Source organism: Cuculus canorus, chromosome 4 (assembly GCF_017976375.1).
Source record: "Cuculus canorus isolate bCucCan1 chromosome 4, bCucCan1.pri, whole genome shotgun sequence".
Taxonomy (NCBI): Eukaryota; Metazoa; Chordata; class Aves; order Cuculiformes; family Cuculidae; genus Cuculus; species Cuculus canorus.
This window is the reverse complement of record NC_071404.1, coordinates 40,699,666-40,722,547: the sequence shown is the minus strand read 5'-3', so window position 1 is coordinate 40,722,547 and position 22,882 is coordinate 40,699,666. Positions and strand designations below refer to the sequence as shown.

The window sequence follows — 22,882 nt, the reverse complement described above, 5'->3', positions numbered from 1 at the left end:
ACCTAGGACCAGAGGATATGCCTGCCACACAGAGTCTCTCCTTCCTCTGTCCTCTTTTCCTCAATGCTAGATTGTGTCACTTGCATCAGATTGCTTAAACTCAGCTATGACTGAGAGAGGTTATTTGCTCTTGGATGCATGAAACAGAAAGGGAAAACCAGAACTTTCATTTGTCAGGTCATTTCTTTCCATGTCAACCTGACGCCCAATCTTTTCCTTTTGTCTCCAAGTGGTTTCTTGCAGGAACATTTAATCACACTGAATGTTCTGTCCCAGGAGGCCAGAGGTTTAGGGAAACAGCATGTGTGTCAATACTTTCTAAGAAAGAATATTGTTTCACTGCCATTCTTCAATTTGCATTGTTCAGGATATTTAATTTGATGCTTCACCAGAGTCAGGGAAAAGAACAAACTCTCTCCAAAGTTCACAGATAGAAAGAGCATCTAACGTGCAGCAAATTGAATTACATTTTGCTCACATCTGACTAAATTAATATTTAGATCTCTGAACATTAAGAGGTGTATTATCCAACACACCACCATTTTAAAGCTTACTTAATACTGGTATTTTGATTATGCTTTTCCTACTTCAGGTCTCGATGAATGACAATATGGCAGTATTTGACAATGACTATAGGATTTGCCTGGGAACTAAAATCAGCCTTAAGTGAAGTTTCTATTTATTCCTCTGTAAAAATAAAATATTTTATTAAAGAGACACGTCAATTCGTTCTTTTGTATTGACTGATTTTCTAAATTGAACCCAAGATGAAAATTTCCTTACTGATGACAGCAAAGTCAAAGCTTTCAAAATTTCTACATGTGGTTAAGAAACTGAGTTGAAAGATGAAAACTTGCTGTTAAGCAGCACTGCACAGAGGACAGTGCTAGTTTGGACCCCCTGTTAGCAACATCTGTGTAAAAAGGGACAAGTTTGTCTTCAAAGATAATATTGGCACCCTTAGAACAGCTTTGGGACTGTGGGCTGTCCTCTGTGCTGTGCCACCCCATGGGTCTTGGCTGCCCAAGCCCACTCCAGTTCCACGCTGGGGCTGGCCTCACGCACAGCGCCAGCATACCTGCTTGCCTGCCAGTGGTAGCCTTCTTCCTGCTGCTGACAGGGAGGATTGGAGGGGAGCCTGGAGATATCGGTTGGATTGTAAATGAGGTGCAGGGGACTAGAGACCCTGCCTCGTCTTTGCATGAGGGCAGGAGTGACAGACAAGCTGGGACCATACAAAGTACTTCCAATGGGTCTGAGAGGAAAAGCATCACATATTGATGTCAAACTGCAGTCAATTAGCCTGAAAATCATGTGTGCTCCACTAAAAGTCACAGTAACCTGGGAAGAGGGAAAAAGCGTTGAGCTTAGACATGCTGCTCAAGAAGCTGCAAAGAATTTTTGGATGTATAACTAAAAGGCTTGAGACAGAGATAAAATGTGATGCTGGAATGAAGGCATTGGAATGATGATAGAAGGGATGCTGGGAAAGGCACACATCTGTGCTAGTTTGATATGACGCATGCTATTTATAATAGGAGGCAAAGAAGGAATAAAAGCTATTGTTAGTACCATAAATGACTCTTGTGAAACTTCCAGTTAATCAGTATTGTGATTGACCCTTAATTGGTTGGGTTACCTGAGCTGATGAAGGATTGACTGGATCCTTGACAACGCATTTTTACTTTGAAATTTTGAATACTTGCGCATAGAGAAATAATCATCTGCTATTGGTGAAAAACCACAATACTTTCATCCAATCAGTAAATAAAACTTTAGGCACTAAGCAAAATGGGAAGCACTGGAGGATCTGTACAGTTAAAACCTTCTGAAAGTTTTGTACATGTTGCAAAATATCAAATGTTTGGGATGACAATGACAAAGGGATTAGAGATCAAAATATTTCTTTATTTTTTCATTTTGCTTGCTTTGTACATTTGGCAGTGTCAGGATTTTTGTCCATTCCATTACATCCCCTGTTCAGTTACTTATGCTCTCTGTTCAAAACCATGTCTGACATTAACTAAGAGCAGAGACGAATTCTACTAGCACATCCACATGCCTTTGCAAACCAGAGATTTTCTAACACAGGTAAAGAGTAATTATTAACAGACTGAAGTGGATGCCAGCAATCAAAAAACCTTTTACAAATTAGAGAATGTGTTGCAAAACCCATGCAAATTGCAAGGGACCTAAGGCTAAGTAGTTTTATTGTAATCATACCCTAATTTGGCCAGATGAGTTTCTATTTTCTAACATCTTTACGTCAGTTTATGACAAAACTTTAGTGAAATCAAATACTTATCTTGAAACCTTCAAAACCAGATGCCATACAGCAGGACAAGAAAGAAAGTGACACACAAAACCAGTTCCAATATAAGGCATTGGAGGAATGTATACATTCGGATTAAGTAATAGTGGCTAAGACCACTTGGGTGCAAGTTACTTCCTAAATAACTGACTTCCCTGTTTCCCAACCCAAATGGAAAACAAAATCCAGAACAAAAACCAGTTCAAATTTAACAAAACCATGGATTTGACAGGAAACAGAACATTTTTGTTTTGTGTATATTTAAAGTTTCTGAATGGTAATGAATTTATTAATACAATGTCCTATCAAAAAGATTAAGCAAATGGTTTTACATTCTTTTTTTTTCTTTTTATCTTTTTTAGCTGAAACAATTTAAGGAAACATTCACTGTATTGTGCTTGCTTTCAAAACGTTCTGATGAAATCCAAATGTTACTAAATATTTTCTGGAGACGATTTTGATTGCTGTAAGAGGTCTATTCAGCTTTATCACAAAGACTCTTTTATAAGGTCAGCCAGTCTCTTGAAGGCCTGCAATGACACAAATATGGTTCACGTTCCAGCATTACTTAAACAGCCAATGTGCCAGACCTGTAAACTACTATAACCAAATGCAAACTCAGTATTTTATACTACAAAATATTGCTGATATTCTCAGTTTTCCTTTCATAACAACATGTATGGTCTTTGACTGGAAAAAGTTTCCACTTCTCTGATTGAAAATAAAAAGCAGAGTTTTATGAAACAAAAAAATACATATATTGATGTTCAAAGGTTATATGATGCTCAGATGCAACAGTTGTGCTTTTAATATAACAGTGAAGCATGGAAGAGTCTCTCTAATTTAACGTAAAGGCCTAGAGGCTCCAAAGGTGAAAATTAAGAACAGTTGCGTGGGTAAGCATATAGAAGATAAAATTTGACTACCAATAGTATGATTATGAATTACTTTTACAAAGAAGAAGGAAGAAATAGAATGGCAATAGAAACTGTGAGAAACTGTCTTGATAAGAATGTAAAAAAAATAATCTCACTTACCAGATCCATCTGGGGTGGAGAAGACAGAGAAAAGGAGGCTCTGACATAAGAACTAGGCTCTGAACTATTGATATTGAATGCTCCTCCAGGAACCAGTAACACCTAAGAAAAGTTGATTAACCACCCAGTTATCTCCACAGTTTTAAAACACCACATTAAATTAAATTTGAGAAGGTTCACTGCTGAAATATCAGAACATGGCTTAATAGTAATATATTTCTCTCTTCAAAGTGAGAAGTCAAAAATATGCAGCCTGGAATAAAACTTTTCATAACACAATCAAAAGGCAATTAGGTTTTGGTTATCTAAGCTGGTGGGTTACTAGGTCTGGCTTATCATCATAATGTGTACAAGTACCAGTAAGGTGGGATGTAGTTTACTCAGTATGTAATGCTGCCTCTTATAAATTACAGAAATAAAATCACACGATTTCTTTTATTAAAAAGATACAGCGGACAGCCATCATTCATATTAGTACATACATTAATATTATATTATATGTATATTGTATACTTGACATTGTACTATGTGTTATAATGGCTTAAATTTAAGTAAGCTAATTAAATATCAACATCTGAATACAGAAATTATTTTTTTAATGAGTCACAGTGTGACAATTCCTGACTTGCAGATTCAACAATGCTCTACAGTAGGCTCCCCTTCCTTTTATATGTGCACATATGTGCAGATAGACATGGTAGATTTATTTTATCCTTCCCTCACTTCATTTTAACATCATATACCATTAAACCATAGGTCATACTTCTTTTTGCAAAGCTTTTTCCATGATTAGCTGCTGAGTATCAGGAATGCCCTTAATTTTGATCCATAAGAACATGCCAGCGGCAGGAGGATACCATTCTGCTAAGTCTGAAGAGAGATAGAAAGAAAAGAGAATTAAGAAAGAAACTTCTGCCTCACTTTTAACTGATATATCATATATTCAGTGACATTGCAGATCTGTTAAAGAGTCCAGAGGAGGGTCACAATGATCATCAGGGGGCTGGAACACCTCCCATACGAGGACAGACTGAGAGAGTTGGAGTTGTTAGCCTGAAGGAAAGAAAGCTCTGGGAAGACCTTATAGCAGCCTTCCAGTACTTAAACGGGGCCTACAGGAAAGATGAGGAGGGAGTGCAGTGACAGGATAAGGGGTAATGGTTTTAAACTGAAAGAGAAGAAAGTATCATCTAATGTAGATGGGCAGTTCTTAGCCATTTGTTGCTGATTCCACTTAGACTGACTAAAAGGAGTGAGACACTAATGGTAATTGCATATTGTCAAATTCTTCCAATGCTCCGTGACTATCCACAAAAGGGGACATTTGAAATGGATTTCTGACAAAAAAAATTATTATCACTACTGCTGTATTGATCGTTTGTATCTTCTTTTGAATTAGGTCCACTAAACCTGGCTATTTCAGACGGGTTTTTAAGACAGAGATTTTAAACAGTCGAGTTAAATACACGCCCTTTGTAAAACTGCTTTATACAGTGATGTGATGAGCTTTTTTCTCATCACCATCTCCTCGTCCCAACAGAAAAGCACGAAAACAGCATCACTAGATAATTTGTCCTAAGCTTAATATTTCATGTCAATGTCATTGATTTGCTCATAGTGCTTATCTGTCACTTCAGTCAAAAGATGAACTTCAGTGATTTTTCTTGAACACAAAGATGCCAAATAGCCAGAAAAAAAAATCTCAGTAATTAGCTGTATTGTACTGACTGACCTTTTAACCACCTGTCAGCAGCAATGAGCATTGCATCCCGCTGGGCCCTGTAGAAGTCCACCACTCTGAAAATAAATTATCAATTCAAAGTCATGATCTCATAGCGTTTCAGAGTCCATTTGTTTCCAAAGGCAGAAACAAAGCTTTTCTACTTGAACAACCTAGGCGCATCTTTAATGAACTACAAGAATGTCCTAGACAGGCACTATGCAATATACTGTGTGTATAAAACTTTGTATAAGTATCAGAGAAGTCTTGAATGATTCAGTGTGTCTCCAACAAAGCACTGATCAACCAGACAGAGGAAGTGGCTGTGTGGCTACTTCTTAAGCTTTACATATGTTGTGAAAACCCTTTGTATATTATATCCATTCCCTCTACTATATCAGTGCATACAAGTCCTGGTAGCAATATTTACTGCACAAAACAGGCACACTGAAGAAAATTAAAGACTTTCACATGTGCAAAAGTACAGACTCAATATTCATGCATTTGGGTTGAATTTGTGTAACAGGTACACATGGAGCCTACATTTCACAAGGTAGAAAGCAAATCATATGACAAACCTGTCATGACAATTTAAGAGCTTCCTCTTTTCTAAACTTTTAATACTACCTCCTTCACACTTTAATTAAAACTTCCAAATAATCCAATCTTTTACTGGGGAAAATGACCCTTATGCAAGTTTCAACAAGTTTTGTGCAGTAGCTTTTGTTGACATAAACTTAGCTGTGCAGTAAGAGACACAAGAGAAATGCCTGACGTATACAGAGTTCATAAATCAGATGCAAATGTGTTCTTCTCTCTGCAGAGAAAACATATTTAGTAATCTGCATGACTTTACATTTCAGTTTTTTTAGTAATCTCTGAACCAATAGCTTTGATTTCTGGATATATTTTATTACTCCTGATACACAAACACTAACACCACCAAAGGCTTATATTGGTTTGGGACTGAGCCTGTATCAATTGCTACATTCTGCATGAAGCGGCAAATCTCACTTACGCAGTTTTTACCACATCACAAATTCTGTTGTGAGGTTTTTACTTTTCTTTCATCATTTTATTTTCATGTTAGAAATAAGTGTTAGTAAGAGAAGACTTCCACAAAAATGCAGCTGCTGCAAACAACAGACTAACTTCTACTCAAAAGCATGATCTAACAAGTCAATCTCGTCCAAATGAAATCACCTGGAAGAGATTGCAGTCAGTTGTTGGGCCTCATCAATAAGCCACCTGACAACTGAATCTAGAAGGTTATAAAGGGTTGCAGCTACTCTGCTGGGGTACATTTTTCATGGGCTTGGGAGGAAAAACAGTCTTCTGGTGTGAGTAAAGGTGTCTTTTGGCCTACAGGAAGAAGGTATGTGAAAAGATGCACTTAGGATATATTTTTTGAACTGCTGAAAGCTGAGTTAATCCTGTTCAACTTTCCCTGCAAAACCTATCTTTATGCTCCTAATTCTTAAAATGAGGCAAAGCTAGGATAGGTGGACCTGCTTTGTTTTGGGTTTTTTGTTTGATTGGGGTTTTTGTTTGTTTGGAGGGTTTTGTTTGTTTGTTTAAATACTGATGTTTACAGTATGAACAACAGGCAGGTGCTCAGGGGACAAAGAAGCGGTGGCTACAGTAAGATATAAGAACTTTTTCCATGCTTAGCTCACAATCCTATTACAGGCCTCTGCAGAGCATAACACAATACCCACTGAAATAGGAAGTTTGGGGTTCTAATGGCATCCAAGTATGGCATCTGAAACGAAGCATGGATACTCAAGAGAAACTATACCCCTACAGCATAATAAATAGAAAAACAAATGTGTCTTGTCAGTACGTAAGAAATGCCTTCCTGAGTTAGGCCTTAGCCCAGTGTTCTGTTTCCCAAGAGTAGTGATAAAGGTCAAGTTTAGCAAGTGCAGGTGAATCTCATTGCTCTCTGTAGCTCTTTCCATCAACATCCACAATCATTAGATTAAGGATGTTAGAGGGTGAATCCTTGCTGAGTTTGTGAGGCTAGAACTCCCTTTAAAGAAGCTATGCTGACTCTTTAGATAACGTGTTCAGTAATCTTAGCCTTTTCTATAGACCCTACCACTTCAGTAAGGATGAAAACTTCATTTGCTGACTTGATTCAGGATCCTCAAGTTCCCTTCAGATGGGAGCTGTTTAATGCCTGTGCCAGTGGGCTGTCAGACTGTCAGTCTCTAGTGGTAGGTTACACACCCTGAGCTGGGTGTCTGCAGCTTTGCACTTAGCCTCTTTAGGACTTTTGTGTGAATGGCTGTCAGTCTTGGTAACCTGGCTTCCACTTGGCCTAACACTGATGCACCTCCTCTGACCTGTTTATCGCAAAGAATCTTTTATTTAGGTAACAAGAAGCAGAATGACAGATGATTCAGCATATGACATGACCCTACCTGTCTATATGCTCCAAGAAACCCTTTTCTCCCCATTGCTGAAGCAGCTGTGATATCATAATCTACAGAAATAAAATACATCATGAATACCACATTTTTAACATTTTTAAACAGGACTGTTCTGCAATCATCCAAAGATATACAGTCTGATGCATTATGCAAAATTCCACGCAGACAAGAAATTGCATGCAGGGTCTCTTGGAGCCCTTTATAAAGAGAGGTGGCAACAGCAACAGACCATTGTAGTCCATATTACTGCTGTCTCCAAGGATTATGGCAGTGTTTAGAGGTTGGGGTGGGAAGGAGGGAAAAATGGATGAAGAGCTAAATTAGGGCATTTGGTGAGAAAAAGGAAGGCAATGTGTAATGCTTTACCTCCCTGCTCATTTAGACCTCTCTGTTTTAATATTGCCTCTATGATGAACTAATGGAGCTGCAAGATGGAAGTTATATTTAGATATGCCCAATGTCTCTTTTCCTTATTACTAAGCATAAAGGAACCGTAGCTGGTAGCCTGTTTTATATTTTTGTGGGCTGCCAGTATTGTTCTAATTACAAAGTAGAATGAAAACCAGAAAAAAATTAACTGCTTCTTCCAATGTATGCATTCATTTTTCAAATGAACCTACTAACAAGAGATATGAAGTATTTTAAATCTTGATTCTTGAAATCTGAGGGTTAAAGGCATATAGCTGTGCTCTCCATGCACTGAGACACCCTGTAGCTCTGGTTGTAATTTCTGTGGTGGTCTCTCTTCCTCTGGGAGAATTGACAAGGCATGTGCTTATTATAAACAAAACTGTAGAGCAACTGTGAAAGTGCAAAGCTATTTGTTTGTGGTTTCTTATGACTTGGAATATGTTATCTTTTTTAAATACAAGTCAGTTGACAGTTTGGTACTTGCCTGCGTGAAAGTGCTGGTGTGCATTGTTGAAACCTGAATATGTAGAACAACTCTGTCAATAAGAGGCTTGGGACCTGTCAGAAAACCTATTCTTAACCTAGAAAAAACAAAAGAGAAAAGTTAATACAGAAATGCAGTGTGCTGATATTTTGCATAAGTTACGGTTTAACTTATAACTCAAAAAAATATGTAACCATTTCATTGATACTGTAAGGATCTTTTAAGATATAGACAAACTTATATGGATAATACTTCCCTAAGCCTCAGGCTGATACAACTTATGAGCTGAGCATCAAAGGCATGAAATAAAAAACATTTAAGTTCTTTTTAATGCTTATACTAGCTTTTTAGTTCTGAGACTTCATAACATACCCTACTATAAAGCTAGAAGATGAGATCGGTACAACCCTATGAATAGTTTGTAGAGAACACCATAATTTCTTATGTACTACAAATTCAGAGAATCTGCAGGAATGGTAAGAGACAGGAGAAATGGAAAAAGAAGAGAGAGGAGCTCTAAGGTGTTCCAGGAACAGGGCTGAAATCCAGAAACTGTCTTTCTGCCTAGATGGTGTCTGTAGTAATGGGTTGCATGGGGAGCGTGGCTTAACTATCAGCATCAGAAGAGAAACAGAATCTGGAGTTAAATGACTGCCAAGAGATGACATGAAAAGTGAGTGGACTGAGAAAAGCTATGATCGAAAAGTGCACTCCAGAAATGGATAGGTATTAGATGAGGAAACACTGACATGTCTGATCATTTTGTATGAAGTCCTGTGCCTTAACTGAACAGGCAGTGCTGAGTAGTCTGAAGCTGGCCTTACCCAGATGAGAGAACTTTAGAGAAAGAGTCAGTCCTGATAACTCGACCATCCACATCCATTGAGAGGAAAGATGGAGCCCATGGCTTGGAAGAAAAATAAAAAAATAAAATTCAAGGTGTTTGTAAGGATTATGATGGAATTATTTTCTTTACTATGAAGACACAATTCTTAAAAATATTTCCTATCAAAATATTTCTTTACAGATGTGCATTGCAAGGAAAAAATTGCAGTAATTTATTAACAAGTAATTGTTTAGTCTAGCTGTCTGAGGTGTGATTACATGTGATGACCATGAAGGTCATCAAGAAATCAGCCTTGTTATTTTTTGATGCTTAGCCCACTGTTCAGCATAAAGTTGAAATTTTAGTATAATCCTGTGAGTGAAATGATTTCTCTAAGATTTTTATCTAAGTAAATGGGTACTGTAATATCTAAGATGGGGTCCCATAGCTTTTTGCTTAATATTAAAAAAAAGTCTCAGAAGAGATGCCTACATTTTGATGATCTGAATGCAGCATGCTTTTTCCTTGTTAAGAATTCTGTTTTACACCTTTTCCCCTTACACTCTAATAAAGCTTACAATTCTATTCAACAAGTAAGTGAAATAGTTTTATTGCCTCCTCCCATAAAAACATCTTCCAAAACAGAAAATCTTGAACCTTAGGTTCTACCAATTTACTGCTTTATAAGATCAGCTTTTATTCCTGAAGTTAGGTAATTTTGCAGACTGTGCAACTGTAGATCTGTGTGTGAAGACAAGTCAACACTTGTTACCCAAACAAACTGCCTACCAAGTACTACTTCCTGCAGTATTTGGGAGAACTCTTGGATTCTGCAAAAGGCAAAAGGAATTAAAATGGGATATAGTAGATTGGGAGTAGGCAGTCTTCCACCGAATGAAAGAAGAGACTAGGCTGAAATGAACATTAAGACGCTGCTACTTTCAAGTACTGCTTCAGTGGCATATTTGTTCCATATTTGTTGTGCTCTGGCAGTGAAGTCTTTTTGCTATTTTCTGACTATTGAAGTAAATTGTCCTGTATAAGGCTTCAAGAATTTGAATCACTGATTAACAGGACTGATGCTACTTTTAGTTGTTGTCCCTTTTGTGGTATTTTATTGCATAGGCTGTGAGGCCTGCAACTACCTCTGTATGACATGAAGAAAGAGCGTGCAGGAAGATCCATGGCTCAAACCTTAGTTCTCTTCTGGTCCAGAAAAGTAGCATGGAAGGCAAATTACCTTTTCAAACTGAAGAAAGTAGTAAGGATCATCTTCTATTATGAGGAAATCATATTTTCTTGCAAGCTAAAGGAATGAACAAAAATTAAATTTTTTAAAATGTAAAGACACTGTAAATTCTGTTCTTCCCATACACTTGGCCTATTACCAGGACCACATTATGATCCTATGGATTGCCCATTCACATATACAAGGCCCTTTAAAAAGGAGCTTTCAAATGCCCAGTTTAAACATCAAGCAATTCTAAGAGCAAACATGGTATCTGCAGTAAAATGACGTATGTATACAACTGAAGTCTGTTCCATGTAGCATTCAAACTGTGTGGAAAAACTGGCAGTAGTCCAGTTTGAAGCCCATGGCAAAGATACCAGCTGGCACTGGGTTCCTATTGCAAAATCAGTTTATCAAATACAAATTCCACCTCTGAAGAGTTGTCTTGAAAGAGGTTCTGCTAGAAACAAGTTCTAGCAGGAATGTCTATGGGACCAATAATGAGCCCAAGTATCACATGTGAGGTATCCTCAACTGAAATGAGACTGATGTTTATCTGTTTCCACCTACAAGGCTGACAAGGCCCCAGCTCCATACCTGGTAAATCTCCTTCTTGCGCTCTGTTGTCAGAGAGTTTCCAGTTGGGTTGCAGCCATTTGGAATAGTGTACAGGAATTTGGGGAGGTGGTGGCTGCGATTTTTTATGTCTTCTGAGCTCCAAGTAGATAGAATTTCTTTTAAAGCTTTTGGAATAATGCCATGTTGATCGCTAGGAACATTAATTATATTACAACCCAAAGGCCTCAGCTGTTGAATGGAAGAACAAAACTGTCATAATCCCATCATGCAAGGGCCTTTCTTTTGTCATCAGCATTGTGACTTTTGATTAATAAAGTCTTTCTGACTGTAGAGGTATCTCAAACGCCATTTGCTCATGATTCAGAAGAAAGTTTGCTTGGATTGGCTGTGAAGCTTCTCAAACTTGCCACGTTACTCCATTTGCCCTGTTAAGCCAACTGAGAAGAAACAGGTAGCTCTTATGTGCAATAGCTGCTGTTTCCCAGGAAATCATGCACAGTTTTTCAAGCAGTAAAGATTTTGTTCATTTGAACTGTGTTCTCTTGGGACTCTGTCACTACAGATAAGTTCATAGCACCTTCATTTCCTACTGAAAATTTACACTCTATTTCAGTAGAAGTGCCAGAAGCATATACTACTCTTCACTGACAAAGGGCAATGAATCTGTTCTCAATAGATATATTCAGCTATACAAAGGAGAAAGAAATGATGCTACACCAATGACATGTTGACAGCAGTATGAAAAAAAAAAATAGGTAAAATTGCAGCAAAAAAGCATGCTGTCTCCCCTCTGTGGAATTTAAATCCGTTGTGTGTAGCACTCTGCATTTTTGAGTAAAAATCCAACTTGCTACACTGTCAAAATATATTCCTAACAAAGTATATTTGATTAGACAATATATTCAAACATTACAACAAATAATAACAAAATTCCTTTTGATGCAAGGGAAGACTAGACTGAAATTGTGTATTATGTAGTCTAACCCTTCTTACAGTTCTTATGCATTTAGAGCTGACATTTAATTACATACTGGTTAAGTCACTTTTCAGAAGTAAACTTTGCTAATTTTGTATAGTTCTTACTAATTCACATCATACTCATATATGGATGTTTCAGGTCTACTGCAATTGTAGACTAATCATAGCTATGGTATAATTGGACAAATACCTTAGGTGAACGTGCGGACACATTAACATACCCACTTGTTATAAATTTGGTTCAACCTGATCAGATTGAGATGGCTTTCCTTCCAATCCTAAATATGACCTTAGCTCTTGAATGAATTAGGATTTGGAAGAGGAAATTCTGTCCTGGGAATAGCATTCCGGAACTTTCTAAAAAAGCTTCTATAAATGAATATTTATGAACTTAACTGGATTAACACTTAAAGACTTGATTCTTAGATATATTTTCAGGGTAGATATAGGGTATGTAAGCCTGCAGATTGGATACTAACTTCAGTTTACTTCAAATGTAACATTTGCAATGTTTTGTAGTTAAAGAATACTTACAGCTGCTAGTGTCCCAGAGTATGTAGGTGCATCCAAAAGGATGTTGTCTCCAGGATTAATAAGCATTTCAAACACCTGTAGAAGAAAAGAATATTTTAGAAAAATTGTGCTGTTCTCCTACACATGCTTCATGTATCTGACTTCTTAGTGGGATTAAAAGTCTTGCTTAGATATCAATAACTTCCTAACCATTTAATTATGCTGTCTGTGAGAAAAGCAATGCAAAGATGAAAAATTTGCTTTACAGTCAAATGAAGCTAGGTAATCAGCTAGAGAATACTAACTTGAAATGGAAAGACAGTACTCTATTTTAAAATAGAAATGGTGCTTCAGTTAGAAAGGATCAGCTAAGCAGCAGTGAGAGTGGACTGGAAAGGGTAATTAAGGAAGTCTAACATAATTAGAATTGAGTTATGGTAACCTATATAATTATTACTGCACTACTTCAGTAACATGAAATGCTGCCTTACACAATATTCTCTGACAGGCTCTTTGGTTTACCCAAACATTCATGCAGTCTTAACCGATTAGCCTGCCACACCAGTTCTATTTCAGTTCTATTGTCTTGTATTAATAACACAGAGACATATATTTAGGAAAGTACCCTGCATATAGTTATACAGTGGCACCTAATGCTGAGTATAACTGAATTGATGGAAGAACAAACATCTCTGAAAGAAAGGCTTTTAACGTACGAAGTTTTTGGTCTTACTTTACACAAGCCTTCCTGGCTGCCAGTTGTGACACACACTTCCATTTGTCCTTGCTGTGGACTGTAGTTTGCTGTGGGAGGATTATGTAGATGACGTTGGAAATTCTTTAGCCAGGACAATAGCTCTGGAATTCTGAAATGAGTGAAATAAACTTTATGTAACATCTAATAGAGGCTGAAGCTAGGCTGTTCCTCTAAATCACTGCTGCAGTTCCGAGTCTGATTTTGACTACCACACAGATACCTTTAGATGCTGATTTTATGACCACTTTATCAAATGATGAAAATGAGGTAAATGTTTCTTTTGGAAAACAAGAAAAGATGGGCATCTGTGGTCCATCCAACAAATCATCATACTGAAATGTGGGTGGAAATGATTTCCCAAGGATGGAAGAGTAGTGGAGGCTGAACAAAATCCACTTCTAGAAGTCATCTTTCCATACTCAAATATCGCAATGTGAGAAAGCTCGCAATACTGCTAGTAACAGGCTGCAGACAACAAGGATTTCTGAAACAGATATTTAAAAAAATGTCTTGAGATCTTGCAGGATGGTCACAAATGAGTGGGTTTAATACAGTATTAAGAAAAGTCTTGACTTCAGTGACTAATGTCTTGTTCGCCTCTGTAGGTACCTAAATATTTTTGTAAGTCTGTCACACACCTGACTTGGTGCTATCTGCTGGGGAGTTCATGTGAGTGCTTAAGTAACAAGGATATGCAACTTTTGTACTAAAAATGACTATACTCCATTCACCTACCATTAGTAGTACATACTTACTTTGATATATGGTTACCAAATGAAAGCAAACCAAATTTCCAGAATGTGGAAAATACATATTGGAATGCAATATCTTTTAAAGAATATCTTATTGCAAATCATATAATGATTCCTTTTAGCGCTCTGGCTTGAAAATTACTAGTTTTTTCTTTCAAAAACTACTCATCTGCTCAAAACTTTCTTCTTGAACTGAAAAGTGAATAGTGAGACAATCTGAAAAGTTAAATCTGTTTTTGTAGAACAGGAACGTGTTTTAAGACCACAAGTGAATTAATGGAATAATGAAGGATTTTATGATCCTTTCATTCTGGTATCTTGAAGCGCAAGCGGCTGTGGCAGATACCCTGCAGACGCTGAGTACTGGAGAGCTCTTTTCATCAGATCTTCCCCAATCTCAACAGCACTTCCATGTCCAATGGCAACAGTAGCCTTCTTAAATGGAAAAACATTAGGGTTTGGTGCCCCTCCAGCCAGAGAGATGAGAGATGGAGGAGACTTCTGCATCAGTTCAGCTAGAGTGAAAGGAAGAGACCTTGGTTACAACTTGATTATTGCAACACTGATCATATCCTTTAGTCAGTATATAATGTCCAGAAAAGCTTGTTCTATTTTTCACTTTAAGTGCTATGAATTCAAAAGGATAACTCTTCTTAAACTCACCTTTCTACTTGGATTAAATAGATGTTGGGGGTGAGGAGGGAGACATGGGCGGAACAGACCAAAGCAAAACATAATCTTTGCTTTAATTATAAATAGTTCTTTAAATCTTATCTGAGCTGTTCTATTATAAAAACTTTTTCTGTGACTGATGTGTTTTAAGGTTCAAGAATTTGAAATGATCTTCTATTTAGACTGACTTGGAATGATTGGCTTTTTTTTTTTTGTTCAGTTTCCCTTTAGCTCATGTGTCAACAGGACACCTACACTGGTAGTTACATATACTACTATAGCTTTTTCATGGGAGAGTGGGAATGTTTCTGGTGGCCCAACTTTAGTAGCAGAGAATGTGTAAGTAATTAAGTATGAAGATAATGTTAACAACTCTTGCTTTTTTTTAAAGTCATAGTTTTGCAGTCATTCAGATCCAATCTATGCAGTGCAGACTGGACCTTAATCCAGCAAGGGATCTGATTGCATTAAATCTAAGAGCTCACAATACAGCATTCATGCAGGCTTGACAGTTTTACATCAGATATGAGAGGACAGATAACATGGAATCAGGCCTAAAGCCTCCTGTAATCAAGCTTACTCTCCACTTATTAGCAAACTTGAGCGTGGGGAGTGAATTCTCATCAGTTCAGCAATACAGGTCATATCTGTGACTTTTGGTCTAGTAAAGAGAGATATACTTTGTCATCAAAATCGCAGTATCCATGTATCTTTCTGCACAAGCTGAGCTACTTTGTATTTGTGTTATGATGCATACCAATGTATCACCTGAAAAAGTATAGAGACCGACTAGAGTGAATTAATTGACTTAGCTGTACCTGTATGAAACATTTAAAGCAGAACAGCAAATGCCAACCCCTTACCCAGAGAGGAAATTGATCCCTGAAGGCTTAACTAGTGATGCATGTCTCCTGCTCTGATTCTGTCAGGTCCCTGTAGGTTTCAACTGAGTAAACAAGCAGGCAGTTAACCTTTTCTGTCTGTCACACAGAAGACTAGGTAACATGGTAGCCTAAAGATAGCATGATATAGAAAAGGGAAGCGTAGTAACACTAAGGGGGGGTGCAGGTGTTGAGGAATTTATGGACATTAACAGGACACAGGAAAAAAAACATTATACTGAGGCTGAATTTCAAGTCATTAGCAGTTGCTTGTTCCTGGACAACCAGTGTAAATTCAGTAGTAAACTGTGACAAATGCCCTGCTTCAGAGGCAGTAGCAGACACATGTTGAAGTGACATTACTATTTCTTCTGTCTGGATGGGTTTCTGAAATGGTTTAAGGCTATTCACTTTATTCTTTATATCTGCTTGACATCTCAACCTGACAAAAGTCAAAGCAGTTAACTGTCCTTGTTTGTCAGCTTACAGCATGGTTTTCTTTTGAGCCTTTTCAAGCAATGATACCCCGGCAAGGACTAGAACATAGAATGATACCTTTCCAGAGAACTTGGAAAGAACTGGCATATACTTACTCAAAAGTCTTATTGGAGAGGGTTTTCTTGATGCACTCACAGTGGTGATGAACCGAGAGTAATTCATATCTATGGGGTAAGAATAATTAGTTGGACATGAAGCTAGAAAAGCGACTAGAAATCCCAGTGCTTTTGGTAGTGAGTCTCCCATAAGCCAACTGTCATTCCAATTCGTCATCTCCATGCATGTGCTCTAAGAGAAATTAAAAGTCAGCTAATTCATGTTAAAATCAGTGCTGGAATTTTTCCTCTTTGAATTATAGGTAAAGGTTTCTACTTCGTACTCATTCTGACACAGCCTCCCAATGACACTGGCACAGCAAGACTAAGCCAGGAGCTTCTGTTCTGATAAACACAAATAGCAGTACAGCTTTGATCAGTGAACAGGAAAAAGCCCTTTCTCCCTTCATTTTACTGCCAGCTTCAGAGTTTTAGAGGCAGATTACAAATATGAACTAGATGATCTTGGGGCTGGAACTAGATATCTTTAAGGTCCCTTCCAGCCCAAACTATTCTATGATCTTAAACAGTTTATCATCAGCTATTTTTATCTGAGAATACAGCTGAAGAAAGCTGGACTAAGCATTGCATTTACATCGCTTTAACGATTGCAAACCATCACTGAGTCATGACACTTGTCAAGTCAGAGGTGTATTTTTTAGGAAGGATAGTTGCGTCTCAAAAATCTTCAGGTGAGTGTTTCCTTTTATTCCCTGGTACCCACAGGAATTCCTTCACCATGAGAGTGGTGAGGCACTGGCACAGGTTGCCCAGGGAAGCTGTAGATGCCCCGATCCTAGAGGTGTTCCAGGCCAGGTTGGATGGGGCCTTGGGCAGCCTGATCTAGTGGGATGTCCCTGCCCATGGCAGGGGGGTTGGAACTACATGATCTTTAAGGTCCCTTCCAACCCAAACTATTCTGTGATTCAGTGGGCAGGGAACTGCAGTCCTGTGGGATGCCTCAAGGCCTGTTCTCACAGGAAACCCACCTCCTCTTTAAGGAAAAAGCAGAGGAACGAAAGGAGGGGCGAAGAGACCCTGTCATTTTCGCTAGAGCTTCGGATCCTGCTACTCCTGAATTCACGGATAATGACCCTCAGGCTGCTGGCGGCGACCGCGAACGCCCCGTGGATCCAGGCTACCCTGAAAGTAAACAACCTCCCGCTTCCTGAGCGTTCCTCCTCCCTCCAGGCGCTTTCCCCGCACGCCGGGCCCCGCTGCTGCCTGTCTTTTAGGGGCCATCAGAGGCAGCGCCGCCGCTTGTCGTGTGCCCCCACCCTCCCAACCCTCCACGTGGCGATCCCCCCCCTCCCCTTCAGCGGCGCGGGTGGGGGGGGATCGGCGCCCCCAGGGCCAGAGCACCTACCGGGAGAACGGCGGAGGAGCGGGGCGGGGCGGGACTGAGCAGGGAGGGGGGCGGAGCTGCCGGGCTGAGCCGGGAGGAGCGGGGCGGGCGGGGCGCGGAGCTAGGGTCGACACGGCTTCCCCCATTGGTTCTTTTAATATAATGGCTAGAGAGAAGGGGTGGAGTGCGATGGGTTTGGGGAATCACAGAATAGCTTGCTTGGAAAAGACCTTGGAGATCATAGAATAGTTTGGGTTGGAATGGACCTTAAAGGTCAACTAGTTTCACACCCCATGGCAGGGACATCCCACTAGATCAGGCTGCCCAAGGCTCCATCCAACCTGGCCTTCAACACCTCCAGGGATGGGACAGCCACAGCTTCCCTGGGCAGCCTGTGCCAGTGCCTCACCACTCTTATGGTGAAGGAATTCTTCCTTATATCAAGCCTAAATCTGCCCCTCTCCAGTTTATATCCATTTCTCCTCATCCTATCACCACAGGCCTTTATAAACAGTCCTTCTCCAGCTTTCTTGTAGCTTGTTTAAGGTACTGGAAGGTCACTATAAGATCTCGGAGCTTTCTTTTCTCCAGGCTGAACAACCCCAACTCTCTCAGCCTGTCCTCGTACAGAAGGTGCTCCAGCCCTCTAATGATCTTTGTAGCCCTCCTCTGGACCTGTTCCAGCACTTCCATGTACTTCTTATGTTGAGGATTTGTGAGTGCATCTCTGCCTGGCCACTACTAAATGACATCCTAAGCACTTCATCCACCTGTCTTTTAAATACCTGCAGGGATAGAAACTCAACCGACTCCCTGGGCAGCTGTGCCAGGGCATGATAACCCTTTCAGTGAAGAAACTTTTGCTGATGTCTAATCTGAACCTCCCCTGGTGCAACGTGAGGCCGTTCCCTCTTGTCCTATCGCTTGTCACTTGGGAGAAGAGACCAACATCCACCTCACTACAACCTCCTTTCAGGCAGTTGCAGACAATGATAAGGTCTCCCCTCAGCTTCTTTTTTTTCCAGTGATGTGAGGGAAGAACTCTATGACTTGGGAAGGGTTATAAAGCAGGTATGTTTTTTGACACATTGGGTGCAAGAAGGAGAGCTACATCTAGCTTGCACACCAAGAAACAAAATGGTCACTTATTTGTTGCACTAATGCATGCATATTAATTAAATTTCCTGAAACAGGTGTCTATTATAATAATTTCCTGGAATTTATTTACATAAGTTCCCTCCCACGTGCTCTGCCCTCTGGTGGTCTTGGGCTGGAGACTTCTGGAGGAAGGCTTGCAGTCATCTTCATGGTGAACTTCTCAACTCTCCTTCTTACACTTGGTCTTGCACAGCTTGTGCACCTCTTCGAGATTTCATCTGATCCTAGCTGGTTCTTCTTCCTTTTATCCTGCTCCTAATGAATTCTTCTTTCTCTTATCATTGCACTTGTCCTTATTATCTGGCTTAATTAGCCAAGCACAGGCAACAGATGTTCATTATCAAGAACAAAACTTGCTACTGTAATCGAAATAGCTACCTTGAAACTTAAACAAGCAAAGCATTGTTCTAATGCAAGTGAAATAGCTACTTTAAAACTTAAAGTAGCAAAGCATAGCTAAACATATTATAAGTGAAATAGTTACTGTAAACTTAAATAAAGCATAGCTAAACATGTTATAAAGCCCCTCTTCACCAGGGAAAACAACCCCAGTTCCCTCAGCTGCTCCTCATAAGAGTTGTTTTCCAGCCCCTTCACCAGCTTCATTGCTCTTCTCTGGACATGCTTCAGGATTTCAAAGTCTTTCTTGTAATGAGGCACCCAAAACTGAACACAATATTTGAGGTGCAGCCTCACCAGTGCCGAGTACAGGGGCAGAATCATTTCCCTGGCCTCCTGGCCACACTGTTTCTGACACAGGCAAGGATGCCTGTGGTGCTGCCACAGAGTTGTTGTATCCCAAGTGGGGAGCAGTGAGGTGGCCAGAAGGCAGCCTGTGGGTGCAGGCAGGGGCGGGAGTGGGTGGCAACGGAGAGTGAGGACATGAAACCTTGAGGCATTTTCCTTTCTCCTGGAAGGGTGGACTAGTGGGCCTGGCGTGTTCAGTCAATATATGTGTTTTTAAATAAAATTACTTATTTATAAATTGCTGAAAGGAGGCAGCAGTAGGAGAGCCAAACCTGGAGGTGTCTTGCTGACTTCGTTAGGGTGGCGGTGATGGAGTAACCAGGAAAGCGTTTTCCTTATGCTCCAAGCTTCAAGAAGCAGCAGCGCAGCCAGTCTGTGCTGCTACTTCTGCTTGGGGCTTGCTCTTCCTTTGGTTAAAGCACAGTAAGAACACTCTAATTTTTCAACCCAATTATGCTCTAATCCACTTTATCACCTTTTCACTTAAGCTTCTGCTGATAAAAGGCAGCAGGATTTAGGTCAAAATTTGAAGTGGGACATCTGAAAATAATTTCTTTTTTCACAGATGAGGAGCATCAGTGAAAGGAAAAGCAGGATCAGTTGGGTTGTGACCACCAGGTCCCCTCCTTTTTGGCTGTTGTTTGTGCAGCATACATGACTGTAGCTACTGCTACTTGGAAAGGTCCAGAGATACAGTGTCACTTTCCAGTTACTTCAGGTCTGCCAGGGTCCTTGTTCCTGAGTGCAAGTTGGAAAAGGGGGTCTAGTTAGAAAGTAACAATGCAAGGACATGCGAAAACAGGCATGCTTTGCAACGTGTAGGTTTTCCTAGTTAGTTTGGAGGCAGGAAAATGAAAGTACTGGAAGAGATAAGCACTGCAGCATTTCTAGGCTTTAAACTGGTAAATCAGCAGGCTTTGAGGTGCCTAGTCCTTAAAGCACTTTTTAACTGGCACCTTCCAAAAGCTGCTAAAGGCAAAGCTGAGCTATGAGAGCAAAATGGCTCTAGAATAAAAAAAAGAGGAGGTGGCGCAGCCAGCTATTTTTCCTCTTTAATTTGGGTGAATTTGTGCAGTATTCAGATGTGCTGAAAGGATCCATGATTAGATGGATTGAACTGAAATAAAAATGAAGTTCCTTCCTATTTTGTGATGTAGGTGAGGAATAGTTGTTTGCTTAGTCAGTATGTGAATATTACACTGAAAATCAAATTGCATCACTAACTTTCATGGCCTGAAGAATTTCAGATTTAGGTGATTGCCTTCCAGTAGCATCAGGTACATGTACAAATAAAAGATGGGTGTATAAATACAAAATAATCTAGAGAATAACAACCTGTAAGAAAACCAGCGAGTGTATTGACTGTGTCCCCAAGCAGTCATAAATGGGGAGAGATACCAGAGTTCTGTGGGGAGCTGGCTGTGAAAATAGCAATCTGAGCTGCTTTTTGTGTAATTTTTTTTTTTTTTCTTCCCCATTTCCAGGCTGTCAGTGTTGCAGTTCATGGCACAGACCAAAGCCCAGAGAAGTCAAAAGAAAGATTTCCTTTGATTTCTGTGGGCTTTGACTGGTCTCTTAGCCAATTATAGCGTCACCCTATTGAAAAATTTCTTTTTAAAAAAGGGAATTAGTGTACAAATGCTTGGATGCTTTTCCCTGCTGGATTCATATGGCAGATCTCTGCATCACTGTTTATATTCCTTAGCAACCACAAGTCAAGTGGTCTGTTTTCCTGCAGTGTAAGAATAGTTATTGCTATGCTGTCCCTGTGTATTATGTGCATGTTTGGACTATGGCTATTTGGTACAAGTCTTGGATAACTCATGAAGCATTGTAAGTCTCACATATGGTTGTTTCTAATGAGAGAGATCTGTTATCTGAGAACGCACACTACCTACACTCTGAGGCTAAGCTGGGTCCAGTTATATGTTAAAAAACAATCAACAAACAGAGCAAAAAGAACCCCTGAAGCTGTTTGGCTTAAGAGAACGAGGAGGTGAGGCAAATAATGTTCCTGTACTAGTTCCTTCTCCAAAGGACTTAAGAAATACCAAAACAGTTTTCCTTTTAAGGGGACAGAGGAAGGCAAAGAATTGAGACAATAAACACCAAAAGGTGCTGTTTTTGCAACTGTATCAATTTTAGTGTAAAGTCTAAATGACTCTAAGAAGCTGCAGTGTAGCCTCAGGCATTACAATATGTACAGTTTAAAAGCATGTTTGTTCTGCAAGATTTGTTGAGTGCCCTATTTGAAGTGATAATTCCACGTCTATTAAATGTGAGGCTATGAAAAATATCATACTGTCTACCGAGGACCTCGTCGGGAATAAAGCTACTGTAAGGGTTAAACCCTCAGCAGTGGCAGTCCAGGCAAATGTCAGGGTTGCCTTCGAAAAGCCTGGATCACGGACTCGCACAGGCGCTCCCTGACCATAAGATGGCGTGTACACACTGCATTTCCAGGGAGTGAACTCTAACTAAAAAAAATTGCAGATAAAATCATATTGGCATATTTTATTTGTCTGTAATTGCTTCATTGCAGGCAGTTCCCAAAACTCGAGCTTAAGAGTCCCACCTGAACAGCTTGGCTATCTCTGTTTGAATGAATGGGTTAAATTTTGGCCAATAATGCTTATTACTAGTTGGAGGCAACAGAATTAAAAAGTGGTGCTGTCAAAAGAGTGTTATGATTTGAAGGTGGAAATTTTAACGTGACAAATTGGAATGGGTACCCATGAGAAAATTGCATAAGACCAGAAAATGGATAAGTGTAAAATCAGCCATTTTAAACATGAGAAGCAAATAATTACTGCCAAGGGCTGCCTTGCCAAAGGAAAAATGCTGACTTTGGCAGTACCTTTGTGTTTGTAGAACACCCTGTATGCAGCAAACCATCACAGGTGTGCAGCAGTTATGAAGGTCAGGAAGAACTCAGGGGTGCAGAAGGATTTGAATCTGGGATGTGAACATCCACTGGCACAATTACTGTAAGGATCAGAGATACCTCTTTTTCCTGTGGGAAGACAGAACTGCTAGGAGAGTACTGGCTCTGTCTGGAGAGAATTAGTGGCAGAGATGTGAAGTTTGTTGTCCTTTGGCTTGCGGATTACTTGAGTAATTTCCTGACTTTTTGTCTGTCTTCACTCTAAGCTCTTGGGAAAGTAACTCTTTTGTTCTTCCTTTATGTAATGCCTGTTCAGTGTGACTGGTCTTGCTGGCCCGTAACCAGAGCTACTGCAAAACAAATAAAACGCTGTCACTTGCTTCTCTCCCTCTCTTTTGAGGCAACTGCATAGTAAAACCTGTTTATAGTGTCTTTATCCTGTGTTTTAGAACTTGGTGCATCCCAAAAAAGGAAAGAGCTTAGGGAACAATGAAGAAAAAGTTACAAATCCTGCTGCCTATGCAAATAAAATTGGCAGCTTGGGCTCACCTGTATGCTGTTCATGCTT

At 39.7% G+C, this 22,882-nt stretch overlaps 1 protein-coding gene across 2 annotated transcripts; it reads right to left on the bottom strand.

The window, feature by feature from the left end:
- Window positions 1-2,457: 2,457 nt before the first annotated feature.
- Window positions 2,458-17,603, bottom strand: AADAT (aminoadipate aminotransferase). Of its 2 annotated transcripts, XM_054065639.1 has the most exons (14): window positions 17,547-17,603; window positions 16,181-16,249; window positions 14,381-14,549; window positions 13,259-13,391; window positions 12,547-12,621; window positions 11,053-11,262; window positions 10,465-10,530; window positions 9,223-9,305; window positions 8,399-8,495; window positions 7,495-7,556; window positions 5,081-5,145; window positions 4,112-4,218; window positions 3,349-3,450; window positions 2,458-2,841 (listed from the first exon to the last, which is right to left on the bottom strand). In XM_054065639.1, exons 2-14 carry the CDS (start codon window positions 16,245-16,247, stop codon window positions 2,800-2,802), a joined length of 1,278 nt encoding a protein of 425 aa, XP_053921614.1. In that variant the 5' UTR covers window positions 16,248-16,249; window positions 17,547-17,603; the 3' UTR covers window positions 2,458-2,799. The 2 variants fall into 2 exon arrangements, 1 of the variants encoding a protein (XP_053921614.1); XR_008449690.1 differs by lacking the exon at window positions 4,112-4,218.
- Between the last annotated feature and the right edge of the window lie 5,279 nt (window positions 17,604-22,882).